This window comes from Convolutriloba macropyga, chromosome 9, assembly GCF_964194025.1.
Source record: "Convolutriloba macropyga chromosome 9, txConMacr16.3, whole genome shotgun sequence".
NCBI classification, from domain to species: domain Eukaryota; kingdom Metazoa; phylum Xenacoelomorpha; order Acoela; family Convolutidae; genus Convolutriloba; species Convolutriloba macropyga.
Window position 1 is genome coordinate 66,360,456 of NC_134476.1, and position 22,727 is coordinate 66,383,182.

Sequence of the window (22,727 nt, forward strand, 5' to 3'; positions counted from 1 at the left end):
AATTCAAAAGTTTTGACAGAAGTTATTCAGTGCTTAGCATAGAAAAACTGATCATTTTAACATTAAAACTCACTCATAGGGTAATAGATGGTGGAGACAAGCATTTTCTGCGTACAACTGAACGAAAATTGTGTATAGCAAAACTACTGTAGCGTCCTAACCAAATGGTTTGAACTATCTGGGCAGTCGATAAAAGCTGCACAGTATGCAAGATGTATCGCAGGTTTACTTGTTAACACTCTTTTAAATCAATAATACATAATAAGCTCTTGACATAATCTCGAATAGCAAGTGTTTTTTTTTTGAGGAGTTCAATCAGTTTTTTAACACTGCCAGTTTTTCACTCCTCTTTTTTCATTTTACGAAGATTGTTTTCTATAAGTTGATATTCTTCTGTCTTTTTATTTCCCATCGTGTCCTTCACATCCACAATTATTCCCTCCAAGTATTGACCTTTAATTGCGACATGTCTCCCTTTCGATTCGTAACACTTGTCGTTTGTGAATAGATTGATACCAGCCAGACACACATTTGTCTCGTCTTTGACCAACACAATTGGGTTTCCTTCGTCACCTGAAATTAAAAAGTCACACAAAGATTGTTTTTGATCGAGAGCAAAGAAGAGTGAAATAAAAACAACTCATTGTTGCTGTTATTGTGCTCAGACGTAAATTATTTGTATATATGGTCAAACAGATTCGTACAAATTTAAAAAACTCAATTTAAGTGCCTGGGAATTGAATAAGACTCAATTTTTTGGGCAGAGCAGATCGAGAAGGTTTACACAAGGTTTCCTCAGAAAATACGAACTTATCAGCAATCGCTGTGCAATTCAAGATTGTATTTTTTTTCGATAAAACTCTGAACATACTAAACAATGAGGATATACGAATTCTTCTGGAATTTTTGGGTCTTTCCCATTATAGCCCCCCATTATGGTATAATTACCATAATTGGAGGGCTATAGGTTATCTGACCACTAAGCTGGGGGGGTGTAATGGAAAACACCCGAATTTTTCTGTTAGTAGACATTGAGGACTTACACAAGCATTTGCAAATTTTTCTGTATATTTACACATGTATAGGCAATTTTCTTCGGTCATTTAAACTCAAAAACAAGGTTAACGTGATCGGCTGCAATTTGAAGATGGAGACGATCGTTGGTGATGCAGGGAGAGGTGAGCCACCCAAGCCGACTCAGTTTACACTGACCTGGGTTGCTCACAAGGGCAAAAAGTTGCGAATTGATCTGAAATCTACTCTACGGTTTGTATACAGCCCAGAATCTGTACGGTCCTGTCAGAACGTTACCTACGGTCTGGGTAGACTGACAACAGCAGAGCCTACTAGGATCTAAAAAATCTTTTCAAGAAAAGCGCAATCTCAATTGAATCTTAGCGCTTTACTCAGCCAACTCAGAACCGATAGAACCAAAATATTACAATGCTAAGTTTTGATTGATTGAAAAAGATTCATGTAAATATATATAGCAAACATTTATTATTTTGAAAGTTGCCTAGTAGATTCTGCTCACTCAACTCAGTTGGTTGCTCGTATACTTGAATGAAACCTTGTTGCAGAAAAGGAGAGGTTTATCCGGTCCCGCACTCGGAATAGCACTTTGCAAACACTCGCAATTGAAAGACTTTATTAGAAAGAAAATTGCACCAATAACTCAGTCTTCACATAATAAAGCAACAAGCACCACACCTAGGAGAAGAGAGTTAGCATATGGCGACAGAGATGTTGAACGATTACTTCTGCAAAAAAGAATTGCAACTCATGGAAATAGCCGTAAACGGCAAAACTTATAATCTTCAAATCATCAGAAAGTCGACCACTGGATTTTTCTACATTATCTCACAAGAAGACCATTTAACCATCATCGAACGGATCCGTGTTGAAGAAAACATTCTGAACTTACATTTTTGTTTTCAAAATTACAGAATTGGAAGACTATCAACCCAAAAACATTTGTATTCTTTAACAACAAAACAATCGATAGAAAAGTGAGTCGAAAACTTGCGGCGAAAAATTGTTCCCCAATAAACGTTGAAAACAACATTTTTCCGTTATTCAAATTGTTACTCTCAAACGAAGTTTGTATCAATTACATTAGTCCCGTGTTATTTTTCATTAGATTTTTCGCGTGAACGGTTTTTTGCCACATTTGACTTTTGTTCTCAGAAACGGGATAAACGGGTAACACCAGAAGGGCTTTAAGTTGTCGTAGAGCCTTACGCCTCACTGGTGTCTAAGTACGTGATTCACTAAAACTCTTTTGAGACGACAATTTCATGGTGTGAAGGGCGATTCTTAGTCTGGAAATTTTGACCTGCTGAGTCACACCCCCACCCAACCCTACCCCACATCGGCTGACCACCTCTCCACTCACTCAAGATTTGAGTTCAGAAACGTTGGTTTACGCTCGGCGTTTTTGTTTACGCTCGGATAATGTGTAATGCATAACTTTTTGTTCAGTTTGGACGATTTTCGTAGAGTTGTAATTGATTAGCAGAAAATACCACGCTTACGACAGTAATGTTTTGTGATTTTGATTTTTGAGTTCAATGTTTTTGTATGTTGCGAATTGAACTTTTTACAATTGAAAAGAGATTATTTTATTTTCTGAAAGGAATAGAGTATGACAATTGCCATTGCAGCTGCTATGTTTATATCTCTCAATCGCCGTCATATACTGATGCCCGTACCACCCAAAAAAGTCTGCGCCATCGCGCCAAATAATTGACTTCAATACCCCTTGTTCAATACCAACTTCTGGGTGTTCTGGCAACCCTAAGCGTCACTTAGGCGAGTCGCTATTTTTATCATAGCTGGCGCACCTCAGCCTAGATCATCAACATCGAAATCATTTCTCAATCTCTTAATAAAAATAATGAAATATTCTCAAGGAGAACTTGCATGTTACAAATATTGCAGCATTATATGAAATCTACTCGACAGGTCATCAATAGGTACCACAGTGTCCTTAAGTCTGTATTTACAGTAGATTTTTTCTCAACTTTTTAAAGCAAATAAACGGAGACTATCTCAAATCGTTTTTTCTAAAACTTGTAGATTTGCGCGATGAGAAAAAGTGTACCTTTCAATGTACATGTATCGTATGCATCCATACACATGAACATATCCTCTTCTCCCTTGAAGTCCTCCAGATCTGTCCAAGTTTGCAGTTTTATGTGACATGGCTTTTCATATACATCCATGTTCTAAACAAACAACTGCGACTGAACAGAACCTCAAAATCTAACTGAAACTGAATTGATATAAATATTGTTTGATTAAAAAGCATTACTATCTAAAGTGGGCATTCATTTCTTTGCTGCCATTTGATATTTTTTGGTTTGCAAAAGTACGCTTATGCAATGATAATAGATTTTCTAGCAAAATTTATTAAAAGCTCTCTACTTATAACACAGAAAACTTTGCTTTAAAACGGTTATGTCTTTTCAGCCGTTAAAATCTGTCCGAAAGTTACTTTTTTTAAAATTGCTTTTGTAACTATAACTGTATTTGCTATATATTTACCGTTGCATGTCAATTACATTCTATGACTATATATTAGGCATAGTTTTTTAGTAATTAAAAATGTCTGGTTTGTTACAAATCACTCAAAATGGGCTGTTTTTATTTATAAAAGTTCAATCTGATAATAAAACAACATATATGCAAAGATTATGACGTTTATAAGGAGTCATGTTAAGTTCATTTTAGTACCCTAAGTTATTCATTTTTAAGTGTCAGTCTGATGCCCTCTAACCAGCATCGGGAAAATTTTTGTTCAGATTTGTTGTGACTTTTACTGATCAAGATTCATCTAGTTTTCACTCGCTTCATTTTGCATCTCGCTTTCAGTTGCTCATTTTATTTAATTTATAAACAACTGTATTTGCCTATCAAGCGAAGTAGATAAGTGAAAGATAGATAATTCGCTAAGCAAATTCTCTTTCGGAATTGTGTTAAGTGCACCCGCCGTGAGAAACAACACAGAAGATAATTTGACAGTGATTTGGACCGCAAGTTAAGTACACAATATTGATTGTGTACGACAAGCACAGTAAAAAAATCTACCACTGAAGATTAAATATCAATTCAAAACAAATTAACGGTTTATTAACCAGGCAAGTGAGTTTTTGTAAGTTTTGCTGATTTATAAAAAGACAGCTGCGTCTGCGGTGGTTGTTGCTATGTTTTTTTTGTTCTTGAATCCCTTTGTTGATGATCGCGCGTGACTATGACTACATCTGTAAAAAAACAGTAACTCTGACTGTGACTATGTCACAAATGGTCGCCGTAGCAACATGTCAAAAAATTTTTCAATGAAACATTGATACACAAAAACGCAAATGGCATGTTGCCTTCTTCGAAATACACAACTTCTTTATTTTCAAGGAACAAGTTTTTCATTTTGAAAGAGTTTTGGCTTTTTTGTTCACAAGGGCCCGAAATGCATCTTGCTTTACATTTCACTTTTAGGCTACCATTGGTCACAATTATGTCAACAAAAAAAATTATTGATATTTTATTGAAATATCTTAACTTAATATATGTGGCTCTACGAGAAAAATTCAAAAACTCGTTTAGCGGAGCTCTTCCTTCCTTAGTTGACGTTTTTCGATACCGTTTTTACTGTAATACGATACCGTTAAAATACATCTGACTTTTTTAAAACAAAAGCCTATCAACCCAATTTTTAAACGTAGAGAAGTTTTAGACAAAAACTCTGTGTTAATGACTCGGGATTCAGATTCGTGCCAGGAATCCGCTTTGAATTTTTATGGATTTTTCTATAAGTCATAATAGCATCAATTACTTTTGTATAATTACAGTATCGGTTAAACTCTTAATTAAATAGAGAGAAAAAAATAAAATGACTAGTTTCCATTTAAAATTATTTATTATAATGCAACACTATTTTGGTTTAAGCAAATTGCAAATTTGTAGCGCATACCAGATTCCTTAGTTTTTAGCCACATTGTTGGTTGAAACCTTTTCGATATGTATTTTGTATTAAAGAAAAAGCAACCCAAGCTGCTTCGATGAAATCGCTCCAGTTTCTATTGACGTCTCTCCGAACAAAAAACATTTGCGATCAAGGGTGTTGGATCTTAAACCAGAATTGCTCAAGTAGCATTGTCGATTTGTCGATTAGCACCCTTGAAAACCAAGACTTGATCATTTTTGGAAAGTCGTGCAAGATCTCGGCTTTCCAGCCAGACTTTTACATGCCTTAACAATGTTATAATTGTTCATGTTTGAATTATGTGCATTTTGACTTGAAGATCTAACAAGTTCGTACATATGCAGCTCGTTTAAATCAAGAATCATTCCAACATCTTATCAATATGAAATAGTTTTCCCTTTAATTTGTATAGAAGTAACACTTTTGTGTAGGTTAAAGAACCATTTATTGCAAAATTTTTACGCCTTAAAGTTGAAAGCAATTTGAAAATGACTTTATCTCAAAGAGAGAACAAAAAGGCTATTATTTATATTAACTCAGTAAACGAGAACTGTAGTTCGATGATTTAATTCAACTTTTTTCGACATATAGCAACGTATAGTTTCAACGATCAATGCAACGTGTCAGTATCAGTAATGTACAAAGTAACGATCAAGACAACAAGTGAAAACTTAGACGGCAAGGTTTTTTCGATGCTCTTTTACTGGTTTTTTGTCTGATGTCATTGACGTCAAAATCAGTTCGTATTCAATCGGCAATTGTCTAGAAAACCTAAAAATATTAAGCCGAAAACCAGCTTAATCGATACATATCATGGTTATATTTACTTAAAATTAGGTTAAATGAACTTTTTCGGAACTTTCTACGTATATTAGAACGATTTATACGCATTTAATTTCGAATATAAATACTCAATTCTGATTGGCTAAAATTCGTTCTTTATTTACTGCGTAACATTCTCCGGCCCGGAAGAAGATGTTGGGAAAACTGGTACAAGTTTTACAAGCGGGCGGACAAGTGAACCGGTCGACGTACGTATAACGGCGGAGCGCGCGACGCTATCGGAGCCGTAACGGAGTTCCACAATTCGAGCGGTTGGGTAGTAACCCCTAGGGTTGGTTTCTTCAACTATCCAAACCAAGTCACCGGTCTTAAGGTGTTGCTCGGCAGGCGTCTGCCACTTAGAGCGTCGGTTCAGCGTCGGTACGTACTCTCTGATCCAACGGGACCAGATCGCATTAGCGTACGACTGCGCACGGACGTAACGTTTACGATGGTTGAGCTCATTATTACCGACAACAGACGGAATACCGGTAGAGTATTCACCTAAAAGAAAGTGGTTGGGCGTTAAAGCGTTCAAATCGCACGGATCGGCGCTTACGGGTGTTAAAGGACGCGAATTGAGAGCATTCTCCACGAGACAAAAGGTGGTATGCAGTACCTCATCCGTGAGGCGACGCGTGCCAAGAATAGTATACAACACGCGCTTGAAGCTGCGTACCAACCTCTCCCAGATACCACCTTGATGTGGTGCGCTGGGTGGATTGAACCTCCACTTTATACCTTTGTGAGCGAGCTCAGCTGCAATGTTGACAACGTTCCACTTTTCAATACTTTCTCGGAGTTCTTTCTCCGCTCCAATAAAGTTAGTGCCATTGTCCGACCAAATCATGGCAGGTGTACCCCTACGTGACACAAACCGCTCAACTCCCATAACACAAGAACTGGTGTCCATGGATGGAACTATCTCGACATGGACAGCGCGAGTAGTGAGGCAGGTGAAGAGGAAGCCCCACCTTTTCTCAGTAGTACGGCGGACAGTAACATAGAATGGCCCAAAGTAGTCAACGCCAGTGTTCGTGAAGGGAGGAGACTGGTAAGCAAGTCTCTCCTTAGGTAAGTCAGACATGATTGGTTGCATAGTTACAGTTTGGAATTCTCGGCATCTCAGGCAGTGTGCTTTGATGGAACGCAAGGATGATCTTAGTTTCAGTATTGTATAGTGTTCTTGCACAATTGATCTTAGGTATTCGACGCCTTGATGATAATGCTTTACGTGCGTGTGTTCAAGGAACAGTTTTACAAACGGATGACGTGCGTCTAAGATGATTGGGTACTTTACGTCAAACCCAACTTCAATTAACCGCTTAATGCGGCCCGAGGAACGGATTAGCCCATTTGGACTAATAAACGGTGAATGTGGAGCAATTCGGCTACTCCGTTTAACAAGTTTATTGTCAAGAAGATCTTTTCTTTCGGCTTCAAAAGACTCTCCTTGCGCCAAATACTGTAGATGACGCTCGGCTTCGTCAAGCTCAGTAGGGTCAGTAATGCTACCATCGGGGTTACGGTAGCCGGCATGTTTCGGCAAAAGACGGAGAACGTATGCGGCAATGCGCAAGTACTTTTGATAAGAACTAAACTTATCAAATGGGAATAACGACGGAACGGGAGTTGTCTGTTTTTTAACAGATGTAGCGAGAGAAACAGTGTCTTCTATAATGACTGCTTCGTTGACGCCAAGTTTGATGTTATTAATGACGTCTTTGTTCGGCACGAAAGGGAAACTTGAGTTAGTTAAGAAATGTGGACCATTGACCCAACTGCTTAGTTGCAAAATCTCAGCGGACATTCCACGCGTGCCAGCGTCAGCTGGATTATCCTTAGTTGCGACGTGGTTCCATTGGTCAACGCTGGTATACTCCAAAATTTCACAAACGCGGTTTGCAACAAAGATTGGTTGCTTTTCATTAGAGTTAATCCACTGAAGAACGGTCGTGCTGTCTGTCCACATGAATACTTGGTTAACAGTTACAGTAAGTGCCTGAATAATTTCGTTCTTCAGCCGAGCGGCAAGTAGAGCTGCTTGCAATTCCAGTTTAGGGACAGTCATTACTTTCATTGGCGCCACGCGCGCTTTCCCCAAAACAAACGCAAGCTCTGTTTTTATCTTGCCCGTAGGGGTTGTTACTCGGGCTCGAAGAAATGCGACGGCACTAAAAATATCCTGGGAACTGTCACCGAACATATGCAACTCTGTATTATGAAAGGGTCCACTAAAGTAACTTCGAGGAATTTTGATGTTTTCAAGCTTTGGTAAGTCAGCACTCCAGACCAAAAATCTTTGAACCATGTCCTGTGGGAGCTCGTCATCCCATTGTTGTCCTGTGACACGCCAGATGTCTTTTAAGAGCAATCGCGCACCGACGGTAAACGGTGCGACAAGACCAATGGGGTCAAAGACTTTCGAGACAAGACTTAGGACCAAGCGTTGCGTGAGGGACTTGGTGATAGCGCAGCTTGTACCCCTACTCACTACTAAAGTGTCATTAGTGTGATCCCACTTTAACCCTAGCACTTGCGATGAATCCTCCTGACATGAAACAATAACCTTGGGCTCAGTAGATTGAGGCGAACCATCAATTCGATCAGCCAGATTTTGCACATTGCTTACAAACTTTGTAAGCTTGAACCCACCGAGATGGAGAAGATGTACTAATTCCTTCGATCTATTGATGGCTTTCTCAGGAGACTCCACTGAGTCAAGGTAATCGTCCATGTAGAAGTTTTCAAGGACGGCTTTTGCAGCTTCGGGGTAAAACTTGGCATTGTCTCTCGCAGTGCGTTGTAATGCATAGTTGGCGCATGTGGGCGAGTCTTTAGCCCCGAATATATGGCGCGTATATTGATACACTACAACGTTAGTTGTGGGGTCCTCCCGCCACAGAAAGCGAAGTGATGGTTGATCTGATGGTAATACACCAACCTGTAGAAACATTCCCTCGATGTCGGCGGAGACGGCATATGGATGTTGTCGGAAGCGAAGAAGTACGTAAATAAGGTTTTGGAGCAGATCAGGGCCAGTGAGCAAAGATTTATTCAGTGAGGCGCCATGAAATTTTGCTGCTCCATTGAGCACCCTACGCACCTTACCTGGTTTGTTCGGGTTTGAAACCGGATGGTGGGGTAGGTACCACTCTTTATCAGACCGGCTCTCAACCTTGTGAGCGTCCGGAACCTCAATTACATACCCCTTATTTAGGTCTTCCTTGATGGTACTAGTGTACTTCTCTCTGAGGTCTTCATCCTTGGCCAAACGTTTTTCGAGCGATTTTAGTTGCACAAGGGAGGAGAAGTAATTATTTGGGAGCTGAATGTTGTCTGCTGCCCACAGCATTCCGACATCGTATCTCAGGCCATTGTGTATGGTGGTACTCTCAAGGATCTCGTGAGCCCTTGCGTCTGCTGCAGATCTGGAGTCGACCTGCTTGTTTGCCCCGAATGATTCAATGTCGTACCATGACTTTACTTGACTTGCTAACTCATTGTCATGTTCGATATTCACTTTAAAGCACGTTGAGGTTAAACAAGAACTTGATGGTAACGGACCGCTTAAGACCCAACCTATGGGTAAGCGTACGGCAACGGGTGAACGCTTCTCATCGGCAGAGAAGTATTCTAACGGGCGGATGGCATGATAGACATCTTGTCCGAGCATCATCTCAATGTCTTTATAGGAATATGTCACGGGATCAAGGACTGCTAAGTGTGGGTAACTCTCTTGCAGGGCCTGTACATTAATTATCTGAGCCGACGTTCAGACTCTCTTTAACGAAAGGGTTGACGGTGAATGGTTCGAAATCTTGTTGTTCTTTTGGTTTCACAGTAACTTCAACAACCCTAGTATCAACTACTTCTTCGGTATTAATACCCTTGACAGTTAGCTTTAGTGCTTTACCGTGCAAACCGAGTCTATCTGCGAGACTACCGGCCACCCAAGAGTTACTGCAGGCGGTATCACACAAAACTAGAGCCTTGGTATCTAAACCGGACGAATTGACCAACTGCAATTCAGTCACCTGAAGGAGACCCTTAACATCAGTAACAGATGACATTGTTGTGGTCTTATTAGGCTGGAGTTGACTAGAAGTTGCTTTACTTTGACCTGTGTTGCCAGAAGGTTGAATGGTATTGGAATTTGTCGACTGTTTTGTTGGGAAAACCCTATCTGCTCCATGCAATAGTGTGTTATGCGAACTATTGCACCCTTCTGCTCGGCACTTTCTTGGTTGAGGGCACTGGCGGAATGTGTGCTTGTCCCGTAAGCACGAAAAGCAAAGTTTGTTATCCGCCACCAACTTAGCTCTCTGGGTTGGAGTCTTTTCCTTGAAAACTCGACACTCCCATAACCGGTGGTTACCTTTGCATACAATGCATCGGAAGTAAGTATTTGTGGAAGCAGGTGGCATTTGCTTCTTTGTTTCCCTTTGTTGCGAATTTGATGCAAACACTTTTGAGGCTGTTTTGGTCTTGGTTACTGAAGTGATGTTCTCTTCAGGTTTGGCCTTGGTTGCGCTTTGTTTCATAAGATCATGGGCCTCAGCCTTTTCTTTAAGCCAATCGTTAAAGTCAAGGAGGGTAGGCTTAACCCAGTGCTTCTTAACCGTAAAGAGTGACCATGACTCTTTCATGTTTGGTGGTAACTTCTGTACCGCTTGGTTAAGTAGGGAAGCGCTCTTCAAATCAGCATCATATGATAGTGACTTGAAAACCCCAACGAGGCTGGATATTGCTGCAGAATAGTTAATGATGTTATCACTATTGTGCATTTTGAGAGGCGGAAAATTGCTTAGTTTATCCAAGTGTGCACTTACGACTGCCTGTGGCTGGCCAAATTTACGTTCTAAAGTCCTTAGTGCATCCTTGTACATTAAACCACAGTAAGCAAACTCGTTGATTGCAATCTTTGCTCTACCGGTGACGAGGGTTTTGAGGTATGTCAATTTAACGTCATCAGTTAGCGATTGCGAGTCAATCGCGCTTTTGAATTGACCATACCACTCGTGCCATTGTAATGGATCGCCATTATACTGAGCAAGTTTCCATTCTGGCAAGGGGTCATTTTTCTTGCTGGTTATTGCATCAGCTAATTCCTTAATCAATGACGCGTTGTCCGGTATCGGAGGGGCAGGTGCAGACACCTGCGGACCACTCCAACTCAACGGAGTGGGCCCAACATAAGGGTATGTTGGCTGAAAGACCGGAGTGGCCAGACCAGGTACAATATTCTTTGTAGTTGCAATCAGGTTTTCCTGATGTGTGCCGGATGGTGATTGCATATCAATCAAAAGGGGTGAATTTGAACATATTTGTTGTGGAAAAGTAGTAATTGATGGTGCAATGTGTGCCTGTACATTTGGAGCAACATTTTTTACGGTAGTAATGTCTTGGTTGACTATTGACGGTCTTTGCTGTGGAAACCGCCAATGACTCATATTTGGCACAAAGTTTTGGCCAAATGGGATATTGGGCATATTTGTGACAGGAGCAGCAAAGGAACGTACAGCTTTGTGTACAGGGTTATTATTATTCTGGAAAGTGTTGTTGACCAGAGGAGGATTAATCAAAGGGGCGTGTGGGATGGGAGCAGTGAGGTTAGGTGCGAAGACTGGGTTCGGAATCGGAAGGACGTTAGGATGAGCGGGTTCGGAGTTGTGCTGTTGAATGTTTGGACTTGGTGGGGCGCTTGGGTGCATGGGAACGTTTATTGCGGGGGCTGGATGATTTGTTGTCGGGAAAGGAGGAAGAGTGGCGTTTGGTGCTCGGGGGACAAAATTAATTTGTTGTCGGGAGCACATTTGCTGGGCCGAATTATTCTTGGGCAGACTTGATGTTTCAGGTCCCCTGGATTGCGAAATTTGAAGTTGTGCATTGGGAAAAACCTCGGTTGCAATATTCTGATTTTCTTGTGGTGCGGACGTCTGTTGTGGAATGGGCTGTTGAATGGGCGGTGAAGAAGCCCCTGGGGCGTGTACAGAAGGCGGCTGACTATCCGCGGTTCCTTGGTTAGTTATGCTTGGGAGCGCCGTGCCTTGCTGGCCTGTTTGATTCATTTGCGCCCTTAGGTGCGCCTGGTACAACGCCTGTGTGTTAGCAGCAGTCAAAAAATTTTCAGGTGGAGTATAATAGGGGTCGAGTTGCTGCAAGGTCTCATTGCTTAAAATGTAATTGCCTCGACAATTTTTTGGAATGGAATGCCTTGAAATTTCAGTGTTCTGATCTTCCACTGTTTTGCCGTTGTTGTGGCTAGGACATTCTGGAGCGTCAATCATAACCTTTGGTTCGCTAGTTTTCTCCTCATTGTGAAAACTTAAAGCAAGTGAGGTGTTGATCCAATCTTGGACAGCCTTTTCACTTCTCATTGAGCTCCTAGCACTTGCAGTTGTTTCAGATTGGCTACCTTTAGAAACGGCGTCCAGCAATTCAAATTCTTGCAGAGTTGCCTCTGCCAACCGTTTCCTGTTGTTTTCCTCCAGTTCATCCAATTCCATTTGCTTTTTCTGTTTAGCAAGGCGAATGGCTGCTTCATTCTGTTTTTCAATTTCTTCACGCTTCATCTTAGCAATTACGTAATCATGTTTACGCTGACTAGATGTTTTTGACGATGTCATAATTGAGGGAAGTCTAGAATGAATGGAAGCCCTTGGTTCCTGGAGCTCACTCACTTTATCATCAGCAGAGTTGATGTAGTTTCGTGCTGAAGTGAGTATCTTGTCATTCTTAGTTGTCATTGCCTCCAAGTAAGACTCTAATGAAGGAACAAGTGCACTTGGATCCTCCGTTCTTCCAGCAAATGCAATCAGGTCCTCATTTTTGTCTACAACAGTCATAAATGCTTCGTTGCACTTTGATACTAGGCGTTCAACTTTCACTCGCCTACTTTGACTATTTATACAATGGAGGATATCTTCATGTATAGCATGCAATTCAGCCTCACGCTTTGACCTGGCAGCGTACAACTTTTTGACTTTTCGATCAAGACTATTAGACATCATGATGTTATTATTTCCAAAGACCAGCAATCCTACCACTGCACACGGTTATCTTTTATAAGCACACTACAAACAAATCAAACCCACGTAAATAAAACCCATCGCAAAAGACACCAAACACAGCACACTGTAGACAGTCTGTAAAACAAACCGCCCAAAGAGCAGAAAATGTCGTCGAGCACCCAGTGCCCGACAAAAACAGAAGTGGAGCGCTGAACGCTATGCGCTCAACGCAGAGGGAGACAAAGGACGCACGGGAAGTCGAGCGAGGAACGCGCGACGAAACGGAAACGTGACGGACGGGAAGTCGGACGAGCAACGCGCGACGCAACGGGAACGGAACAGACGAGAATTCGAGCGAGCAGTGCGCGACGGAATGGAAACGGGACGGTGGGAGAGAACGGGCGGGAAATGAGGTTGGATAGAACTATGTTAGCAGACCACAGCAAAAACTCAAGCAAACAACCTAGCCGTAACTCCAGAACAAACTTAAGTCACACCCCAGGAAGAAGGAGAGAAACTACTGCAAGACAACCTAACATAGTTCATAATGGGTTTATAACGACAAATTTAACGACAAACTAATTTACGGCAATGCAGTAGTACACTAAAAGTATGTAAAGGTCAAGAAACTTACTAGCCGTAACTCCAGAATAAACTTAAGTCACATCCTAGCAAAACCCAAACCAAAACAACCGATCAACATACTAACGGTATTAACAGACTACAGCAAAATGGAATATACTACAATAGTGTGTTTGTAGACTAAGATAGTTGGAAAAGTCAAGAAACAACCCAGCCGTAACTCGAGAATAAACTTAAGTCACACCCTAGGAGGCAACAAGACCAAACCAACTAGCAATCGTACAGCTACACACAAACATAAAGCAGCAAAATCAATATACTACAACAGGAAGGCTAGTAAATTAGTTAAGTTGAAAAGTCAAAGGACAATCCAGCCGTAACTCGAGAATAAACTTAAGTCACACCCCAGAAAGCTCAAAGACCTAAACAACAAACCAGCATACTAGCATACTCAACATACTACAAGAAAAACAACAACATACTTCATCACATATGACATACTTCATCAAAAATCGGAAAAGTAGCGAAGAAAACGAAAAACGAAGTTTTGGGAGAGCGACGTTATTGATAAAAAACGGAACACGGAGTATTGGAAAAGATAAAGGGCGAAAAGGATGCGGACAAAACGGTACATAAACGAGCGACGAGAAAAAAAAATATCAACATATTCGATCATTTTTTTTCTGTAGGCCGGAGTTTGTGGAAATTTTCACAACTTTAAGTGTTTATTGAGTTTCACTCAATTAACGACAATCCCGTACTGAACTTTAATTTCGCACGTGTATTAAGACTTACCAGGTCTTGGTCAAGTCTGACAAGTCTTAGATGTGTTATGATCATAGCTCTGAACCAGTGCTGATATCTAGACTAGGAATTTGACTTGCCCAGTACTGATATTGACTTGGCGTTCAGTACGAGCTTCTTGCTGAGAAATTGATTTTTGACAACCTTGTCAAAACTTTATGCTTTTGTCCATTTTTTTCTATTTTTGGTCAATTTGCAGCTTCGGGGTAAAACTTGGCATTGTCTCTCGCAGTGCGTTGTAATGCATAGTTGGCGCATGTGGGCGAGTCTTTAGCCCCGAATGAATACGAACGCGGAACCAATATTAACTCTTTAGTCGCGGAACCAATATTAACTCAGTAAACGAGAACTGTAGTTCGATGATTTAATTCAACTTTTTTCGACATATAGCAACGTATAGTTTCAACGATCAATGCAACGTGTCAGTATCAGTAATGTACAAAGTAACGATCAAGACAACAAGTGAAAACTTAGACGGCAAGGTTTTTTCGATGCTCTTTTACTGGTTTTTTGTCTGATGTCATTGACGTCAAAATCAGTTCGTATTCAATCGGCAATTGTCTAGAAAACCTAAAAATATTAAGCCGAAAACCAGCTTAATCGATACATATCATGGTTATATTTACTTAAAATTAGGTTAAATGAACTTTTTCGGAACTTTCTACGTATATTAGAACGATTTATACGCATTTAATTTCGAATATAAATACTCAATTCTGATTGGCTAAAATTCGTTCTTTATTTACTGCGTAACAATTTATTAGTTTATTCATTTGTCCGTTTTTGTGTCCCAACCTGAAGACTAGTCGCTTTCACTTCTTCGTCTGTGTTTCCCATTCCAATCATTTTCATCAGAATTCCTCTATTGAACTGATTACAATTGTTTCCTGTAGCACACCACCAATCATATGCCCCGTCTTCACTTTATTGTTCCGACCCCACTTGTGGGGGGGGGGGGGAGGGGGAGGAACTATATACTCAAATGGTTTTTTTTTGTTCAGTCAATTTTGGCCGATTGATATATTCATCGTAGAGAAATGTGAGTGGCATCATTAAAAAGCTGGTCCAGCGTAGAATTCATTAAAAAAGATTTCTTTGTTTTCCGTTTTTTCGAGGAGTTATCGAGGATTGAAGTTTTGTGTGAACACGGGATATTTGTTCACTTTTAGTGTAAATTTTCTTCAAATTAAGATATTTTCTATAAAAAGAGCATTTGAAAATTAAATTTCAAGCCAAAAAATGAACCATTTTTGTTTTCCTGATAGACTAAAGGCGATAAAAAAGACTAGTTCTTGTCTCAAAGGGAAGTTCACTATCAAAAAAAAGTTTATTTGAGAGCCCTTTTTTAATAAAACATTGCTACATTTTTTTGCTTTTTTAAGTCACCTAGAGACTAGTCACTTTTCATATTGAAGTTCCGTTAGTGACAAACCTCCTTTACATCAAAATGAAGACCAATGAACGAGAAAACTCGTTTTCAAGGAAATGCTCATGTTTTTTTGGCTTCGACTCGAGTTTTCGTAACTTTAAATGAGATTTTGAATTTTTTTTGAGGTTTTACTAACTTTTTGCAGTCCTATGGAATGGACTTAATGACCAACAGTGCAGTATATGCCGTAATGACCAATAAATGAGCATATCTAGTGCTTTGAGTGGACAGCTAATGGCTGTTAAGACTTTAAAAATAATTTTTTCGAAAAAATTTTTGAATATTAACCATTCCTATTTTTTTTCGTGAACTGTTAGTCAGTCTCAGTTTTGACATGATCTTTTTTTTCTATTGCAGCCAAAATTAGTCTGGTTAGCGGTTATATCTTCTACCTATTAGTTTTAAAACTTCAATGCCACGAATTGTAATACTTTTTTTAAATTTTCGGTTACTTTTTCTTATTTTTGACTCCTTTCGAAGTCTTATCACATTATTTTAATGCTGATGGTTCCCATTGGTTAAGGGAAGACGTTCAAAGGATCATAGATAATAATTTCAGAGAAGAGCTTATGATTTAAATTGCTTCGACAATTTCTTCTTGCACTTTTCTACCGAATTTTTTGTTTTTTTTCTGTCTTTGCTGTTGTTTTAATAGTCAATAACTTGTTATAAGGTCTTATTGAAAAAATATGAATGACACACAAAATTTTTGTCCAATTGAGGCATAATTTAGCGTATTTTTTTTACTGGCTTCCATTTAAAGCTATTGAATTTATTGGCGTTGATACTACGAGTTTTCTCGAAAACTTCGTGGTTCTAATGTATTTGTTCTTATTTGTTGATTTTATGAAGTTATATTGATAAAAAAGAGGAATACCACTGCTGTTAAACAATTAAATGATAACAGAAAAGTATATGGTGAAAAGTTCATTTTTTAATGCCTTCGACGCTTTTCTCAATTTTTTCTTGACTTTGCTGTTTTGCCTGTTTGTGTTCTTTAGGTAGCAGTAAATTGCTGACAGGTCTCATAGGATTGTAATCAAGGGTTGAATGAATGATATTACCCGAAGCAGTCAGTTTATAGTGAATAGTGATGAGTTTTTTGATATACTTGTTCTAATATTTTTCAAACTTCTCAGTTTTTGTTATTCTTTTCGTCAAATTATAACTTATTTTCATCAATAAGAGGTCCCATTCAATTTCTTGTGTTTCAAAAAAAACATATCTACTGATATTATTTGTCACTGTTGTTTTGTTTGTTGGACAATATGCTTTTTTATAAACGTTTTTTGAGTGGTCTATTTTTGTGTGTCTTTTTCTCTTCTTTCAACACAGTCGCTTAATAACAGATCCCTGTGGTTTTCAAATGTTGCCCAAGTAAATATATTTAATCTCTCAGTATACGTCCTTCAGCTGAATTAATAGAAATAACAATTGAAATAAAAATATATAATATTCAGAAATAAGCTATTTGTTTTAATGGTAGCAATAGTTCGTTTTTGCAAATCGTTTATAATTTTTTGAGTTTCTCTTTTGTTCGTTTCTATGGCTTAGTCTATCCAAAAACAGGTCCTTTTGGTTTCATAATGATCTTTTAGTAATTTGTCAAGGATCATTCAGTTAACAGCTAATGGTTTTTAAGTCTTTTGAAATTTCTTTGTTTAAAAATGTTGACTAATTTTTGAATTTTGACTCATTGTTCGTTCTCTTTGTCGACTTGTTACCTAGTCTCATTAAGAAAACTTTCCATCTACTGTATAGTTTGGAAAATGACTTTATCTCAAAGAGAGAACAAAAAGGCTATTGTTTGTTAGTTTATTCATTTGTCCGTTTTTGTGTCCCAACCTGAAGACTAGTCGCTTTCACTTCTTCGTCTGTGTTTCCCATTCCAATCATTTTCTTCAGAATTCCTCTATTGAACTGATTACAATTGTTTCCTGTAGCACACCACCAATCATATGCCCCGTCTTCACTTTATTGTTCCGACCCCACATGTGGGGGGGAGGAACTATATACTCAAATGGCTTTTTTTGTTCAGTCAATTTTGGCCGATCGATATATTCATCGTAGAGAAATGTGAGTGGCATCATTAAAAAGCTGGTTCAGCGTAGAATTCATTAAAAAAGATTTTTTTTGTTTTCCGTTTTTTCGAGGAGTTATCGAGGATTGAAATTTTGTGTGAACACGGGATATTTGTTCACTTTTAGTGTAAATTTTCTTCAAATTAAGATATTTTCTATAAAAAGAGCATTTGAAAATTAAATTTCAAGCCAAAAAATGAACCATTTTTGTTTTCCTGATAGACTAAAGGCGATAAAAAAGACTAGTTCTTGTCTCAAAGGGAAGTTCACTATCAAAAAAAAGTTTATTTGAGAGCCCTTTTTTAATAAAACATTGCTACATTTTTTTGCTTTTTTAAGTCACCTAGAGACTAGTCACTTTTCATATTGAAGTTCCGTTAGTGACAAACCTCCTTTACAGTAAAATGAAGACCAATGAACGAGAAATCTCGTTTTCAAGGAAATGCTCATGTTTTTTTGGCTTCGACTTGAGTTTTCGTAACTTTAAATGAGATTTTGAATTTTTTTTTGAGGTTTTACTAACTTTTTGGAGTCCTATGGAATGGACTTAATGACTAACAGTGCAGTATATGCCGTAATGACCAATAAATGAGCATATCTAGTGCTTTGAGTGGGCAGCTAATGGCTGTTAAGACTTTAAAAATAATTTTTTCGAAAAAATTTTTGAATATTAACCATTCCTATTTTTTTTCGTGAACTGTTAGTCAGTCTCAGTTTTGACATGATCTTTTTTTCTATTGCAGCCAAAATTAGTCTGGTTATCGGTTATATCTTCTACCTATTAGTTTTAAAACTTCACTGCCACGAATTGTAATACTTTTTTTCAATTTTCGGTTACTTTTTCTTATTTTTGACTCCTTTCGAAGTCTTATCACATTATTTTAATGCTGATGGTTCCCATTGGTTAAGGGAAGACGTTCAAAGGATCATAGATAATAATTTCAGAGAAGAGCTAATGATTTAAATTGCTTCGACAATTTCTTCTTGCACTTTTCTACCGAATTTTTTGTTTTTTTTTCTGTCTTTGTTGTTGTTTTAATAGTCAATAACTTGTTATAAGGTCTTATTGATAAAATATGAATGACACACAAAATTTTTGTGCAATTGAGGCATAATTTAGCGTATTTTTTTTTACTGGCTTCCATTTAAAGCTATTGAAATTATTGGCGTTTATACTACGAGTTTTCTCGAAAACTTCGTGGTTCTAATGTATTTGTTCTTATTTGTTGATTTTATGAAGTTATATTGATAAAAAAGAAGAATACCACTGCTGTTAAACAATTAAATGATAACAGAAAAGTATATGGTGAAAAGTTCATTTTTTAATGCCTTCGACGCTTTTCTCAATTTTTTGTGTTTGTGTTCTTCGACGCTTTTCCTGTTTGTGTTCTGTAGGTAGCAGTAAATTGCTGACAGGTCTCATAGGATTGTAATCAAGGGTTGAATGAATGATATTAACCGAAGCAGTCAGTTTATAGTGAATAGTGATGAGTTTTTTGATATACTTGTTCTAATATTTTTCAAACTTCTCAGTTTTTGTTGTTCTTTTCGTCAAATTGTAACTTATTTTCATCAATAAGAGGTCCCATTCAATTTCTTGTGTTTCAAAAAAAACATATCTACTGATATTATTTGTCACTGATGTTTTGTCTGTTGGACAATATGCTTTTTATAAACGTTTTTTGAGTGGTCTATTTTTGTGTGTCTTTTTCTCTTCTTTCAACACAGTCGCTTAATAACAGATCCCAATGGTTTTCAAATGTTGCCCAAGTAAATATATTTAATCTCGCAGTATAAGTCCTTCAGCTGAATTAATAGAAATAACAATTGAATTAAAAATACATAATATTCAGAAATAAGCTAATTGTTTTAATGGTAGCAATAGTTCGTTTTTGCAAATCGTTTATAATTTTTTGAGTTTCTCTTTTGTTCGTTTCTATGGCTTAGTCTATCCAAAAACAGGTCCTTTTGGTTTCATAATGATCTTTTAGTAATTTGTCAAGGATCATTCAGTTAACAGCTAATGGTTTTTAAGTCTTTTGAAATTTCTTTGTTTAAAAATGTTGACTAATTTTTGAATTTTGACTCATTGTTCGTTCTCTTTGTCGACTTGTTACCTAGTCTCATTAAGAAAACTTTCCATCTACTGTATAGTTTGGAAAATGTTAATTTATGTAGTTAAGGTTTTATCTAACTGCATTTTGACGTTGTTACTAGAGGCTTTTAAATTTAGATATTCAATTTTTGCCGTGAATTTTTTGTTATTGATAATTTTGTTGTTTGTTTTTTTGTCTCGTTGTGTCTTTAATGTCGGATCTTGTTGGCGCTCTAATGAAGCATAGCATTATAAAATTCAATTAGTAGATAGGTTGTGTAACGATTGTTTAAAATTCAAACATCTATTTTTGTTATCTCTTCGTTTAGTTGACAATTAAGTCAGAAATGTAGATGAGCTCGGGTCGGAACATCATGTGCCAACGCACATTAACGAGCCGCCTTGTCACACAAAGTTTTAAATTTTGAACGAAGCAATTGTAATTTTGGCTAAAATGTTTTTCCGTTAATTTCGGCCGAAATTTTAGTTTTCGTCGATAGTTTTTGTTTATGACCAATATTCACTGTTTTGCGTGCAATAAAATAGACCAGCAACACAACTAGCATGTCAATTTGGGTCAATTGAAAAACAAAACAATTCTGAAAACATTTTCGTTGAGAACTGACTTGAACTAAAACTTTAACCGTTTCTTTTTCTATGTTGTTCAAACTTTTAAAACATGTAATGCGATTTGAAAAATGTTCAAAATTGCCTTTACATATGTTGTGAAGACAAGCAGCTACAAAAACAATTTTGGATTTCTACTAAAAATAGCACATCATATCTTCATAACATTTTCTTATTCTCTCACAAAAATATTTCATTCAGTACAACAGAAATCAAATGAAGCTGGCTTGGGCTGCAATTTAATGATGCTCTTCAAGGAAACATCAGCAGATATAACCTTCTCTATGATATTCTAATTGATTTTGTTATTCAGATCGTTGTACGTTGTTCAGGATTTCAATTTTGCTTTCTTTGTTAGATTAAAACCTCACGCTTTATTTACGTTCACTATATTGTCGATGACATTTAGTGATTCTGGTTGCATTTAAGACTCTATCCATCTTCTTTGATTGAGGGTACTGGTAAAATCTGCATTTCATAATGTCAAAAGTATTAAAAATTTACAAATAATTTCTGGAAGACATCCACAAATACCAACGAACAAATTTCCTTGATATATTTTTTGTATAATTTTAAAAAAACAATATAGGAAATGTTTGTTGAAAAAAAAATAGGATTATTTGTTTTTGCTAATGTAAAGATACAGAAAATAGGATTATACCGACGTAAAAATTTTTATGTGTAACAATCAATAAAGTTCAAAGATGTTTTCAAAGATAATTTTAAATGAAGCTGCTTTTAAATGAAGTTTTCGTTTTTTTTGTATATTCGGTCATTTTTCAAAACTAGAACCCCGAAGATACAAGCAACGGTCACTGTTATTGGTTTGATTGAATTCTATGCTGAAAATGAAAAGATAATATAAAAGAAGAGAATTCTATGCTGAAAAGATAAAGATAATGAAAAGATAAAGGATATTTAGAAATTTGACAATTTTTCCTTGATAGGCGTTGAGAATTTATGCAGCTGCTTTTTTCAAAATTTGCAAATTTTGTAATGCCTTTGGAAGAACTGGTTTGGCAAGCGGGACCAGGATATTTTTCAATGCAATCGTTTGAAACAAGCAGCAAAAATTGTGTTTAATTGATGCACTTCAAGCTGGAGTTAAAAATTTTATATTAATGAGCCCAAATACATATTGAAAACTTCTTATAGTAGTAATCATGCTTTTTGAGGCATTCAAATAGACAATGAAAACACCTCAAGTGAGTCATGTTAATTACAAAAGTATAATGTCTGGAAAATTCTCAGCAATGGCTAGTCCACCTTGCCCTAACTTTTCGTGGTGGCATGGTTATATGTTTCAAAATTAAATCTTACAGGTTACTTAAGTAGACTTTGCATCATTTTTGACCGATGAAAATTATCGATTACCAAAATTTTTGGGTCTCTTGACATATTCAAATGGATGAATTGATTAATTGGCAAAACTTTTTTAAAGAGTACTTTTAAGTGTTAAGCAAAGATCTCTCCTCATTTTTAAACTAGTGTCCCTCTTTTTGCTGTAGTATCATAAATTACTCATCAAGAGTGCTACCATTTTCCCTGTATTGGCGATGAGATTGGTTAATATAGCTCAGCCCTATATGGTATATTATCAAGCTGTGCACCACTTTTACATGCTCAATTAATAAAGCTTCAAACCACTTTTAAATGCTCTAAAGCGCGCATTTAGTTAGGCAGGATTGCAGGTTATAGATAAGTCTAAAGGGAAAAAAACAGATTCATAAACTGCGCGATAAAGTATTACATGAATTTTCACCTAAATTTCAACATGAGGATATCTCAATTCCGCAAAAACGGCGGAATCGCTTTAAAAAAATATGTGATAACCCTGACTATAGGGTACAATCGTGCTGCGAATCCACTCAGATTTAGATGTATGGATTCGAGGTACGAATCCGAGTTTCAACGTCAATTGGATTGTTACTTTTAGAATTAGCTACAATCGCGGTGCGAATGTAGACAATTTAAATGGTGGTGGATTTCTCCTTCAAATCCGCTAAGTTTTTATCTAGTGGAAAAGAGATTAGATTATGAACGACTGAATTTAGTAAGAAGATTCAAAAAGAATGAATAGTTAAGTAAAAGTGGGAGGTGTGAACAGTATGAAATAATGACTTTTTAGTCGGCGGTAATTTATAATTATGTGAACATTGACTTTTAGTTTTACAAGGACAAGTATAAATTAATTAAGTACAATTTACTAAATGGGAACTAAATTATGGTACAACCGTGCCACATATCCTGCGCTGAACAAAAAGTTTAAACTGCATCAGTATAAAATTTAGGA

General features: G+C 37.4%; 1 protein-coding gene and 1 long non-coding RNA gene across 4 annotated transcripts in view; both read right to left on the bottom strand.

The window, feature by feature from the left end:
* Positions 1-22,727, bottom strand: part of LOC142345542 (uncharacterized) — a 168,777-nt gene that overhangs the window by 128,370 nt on the left and 17,680 nt on the right. The window lies entirely within an intron of this gene.
* On the bottom strand, positions 140-15,023 carry LOC142345540 (uncharacterized). The gene is made up of 3 exons (XM_075397623.1): positions 14,998-15,023; positions 3,104-3,227; positions 140-573 (listed from the first exon to the last, which is right to left on the bottom strand). The coding sequence occupies exons 2-3, from the start codon at positions 3,222-3,224 to the stop codon at positions 341-343; spliced, it is 354 nt and encodes a 117-aa protein (XP_075253738.1). The 5' UTR covers positions 3,225-3,227; positions 14,998-15,023; the 3' UTR covers positions 140-340.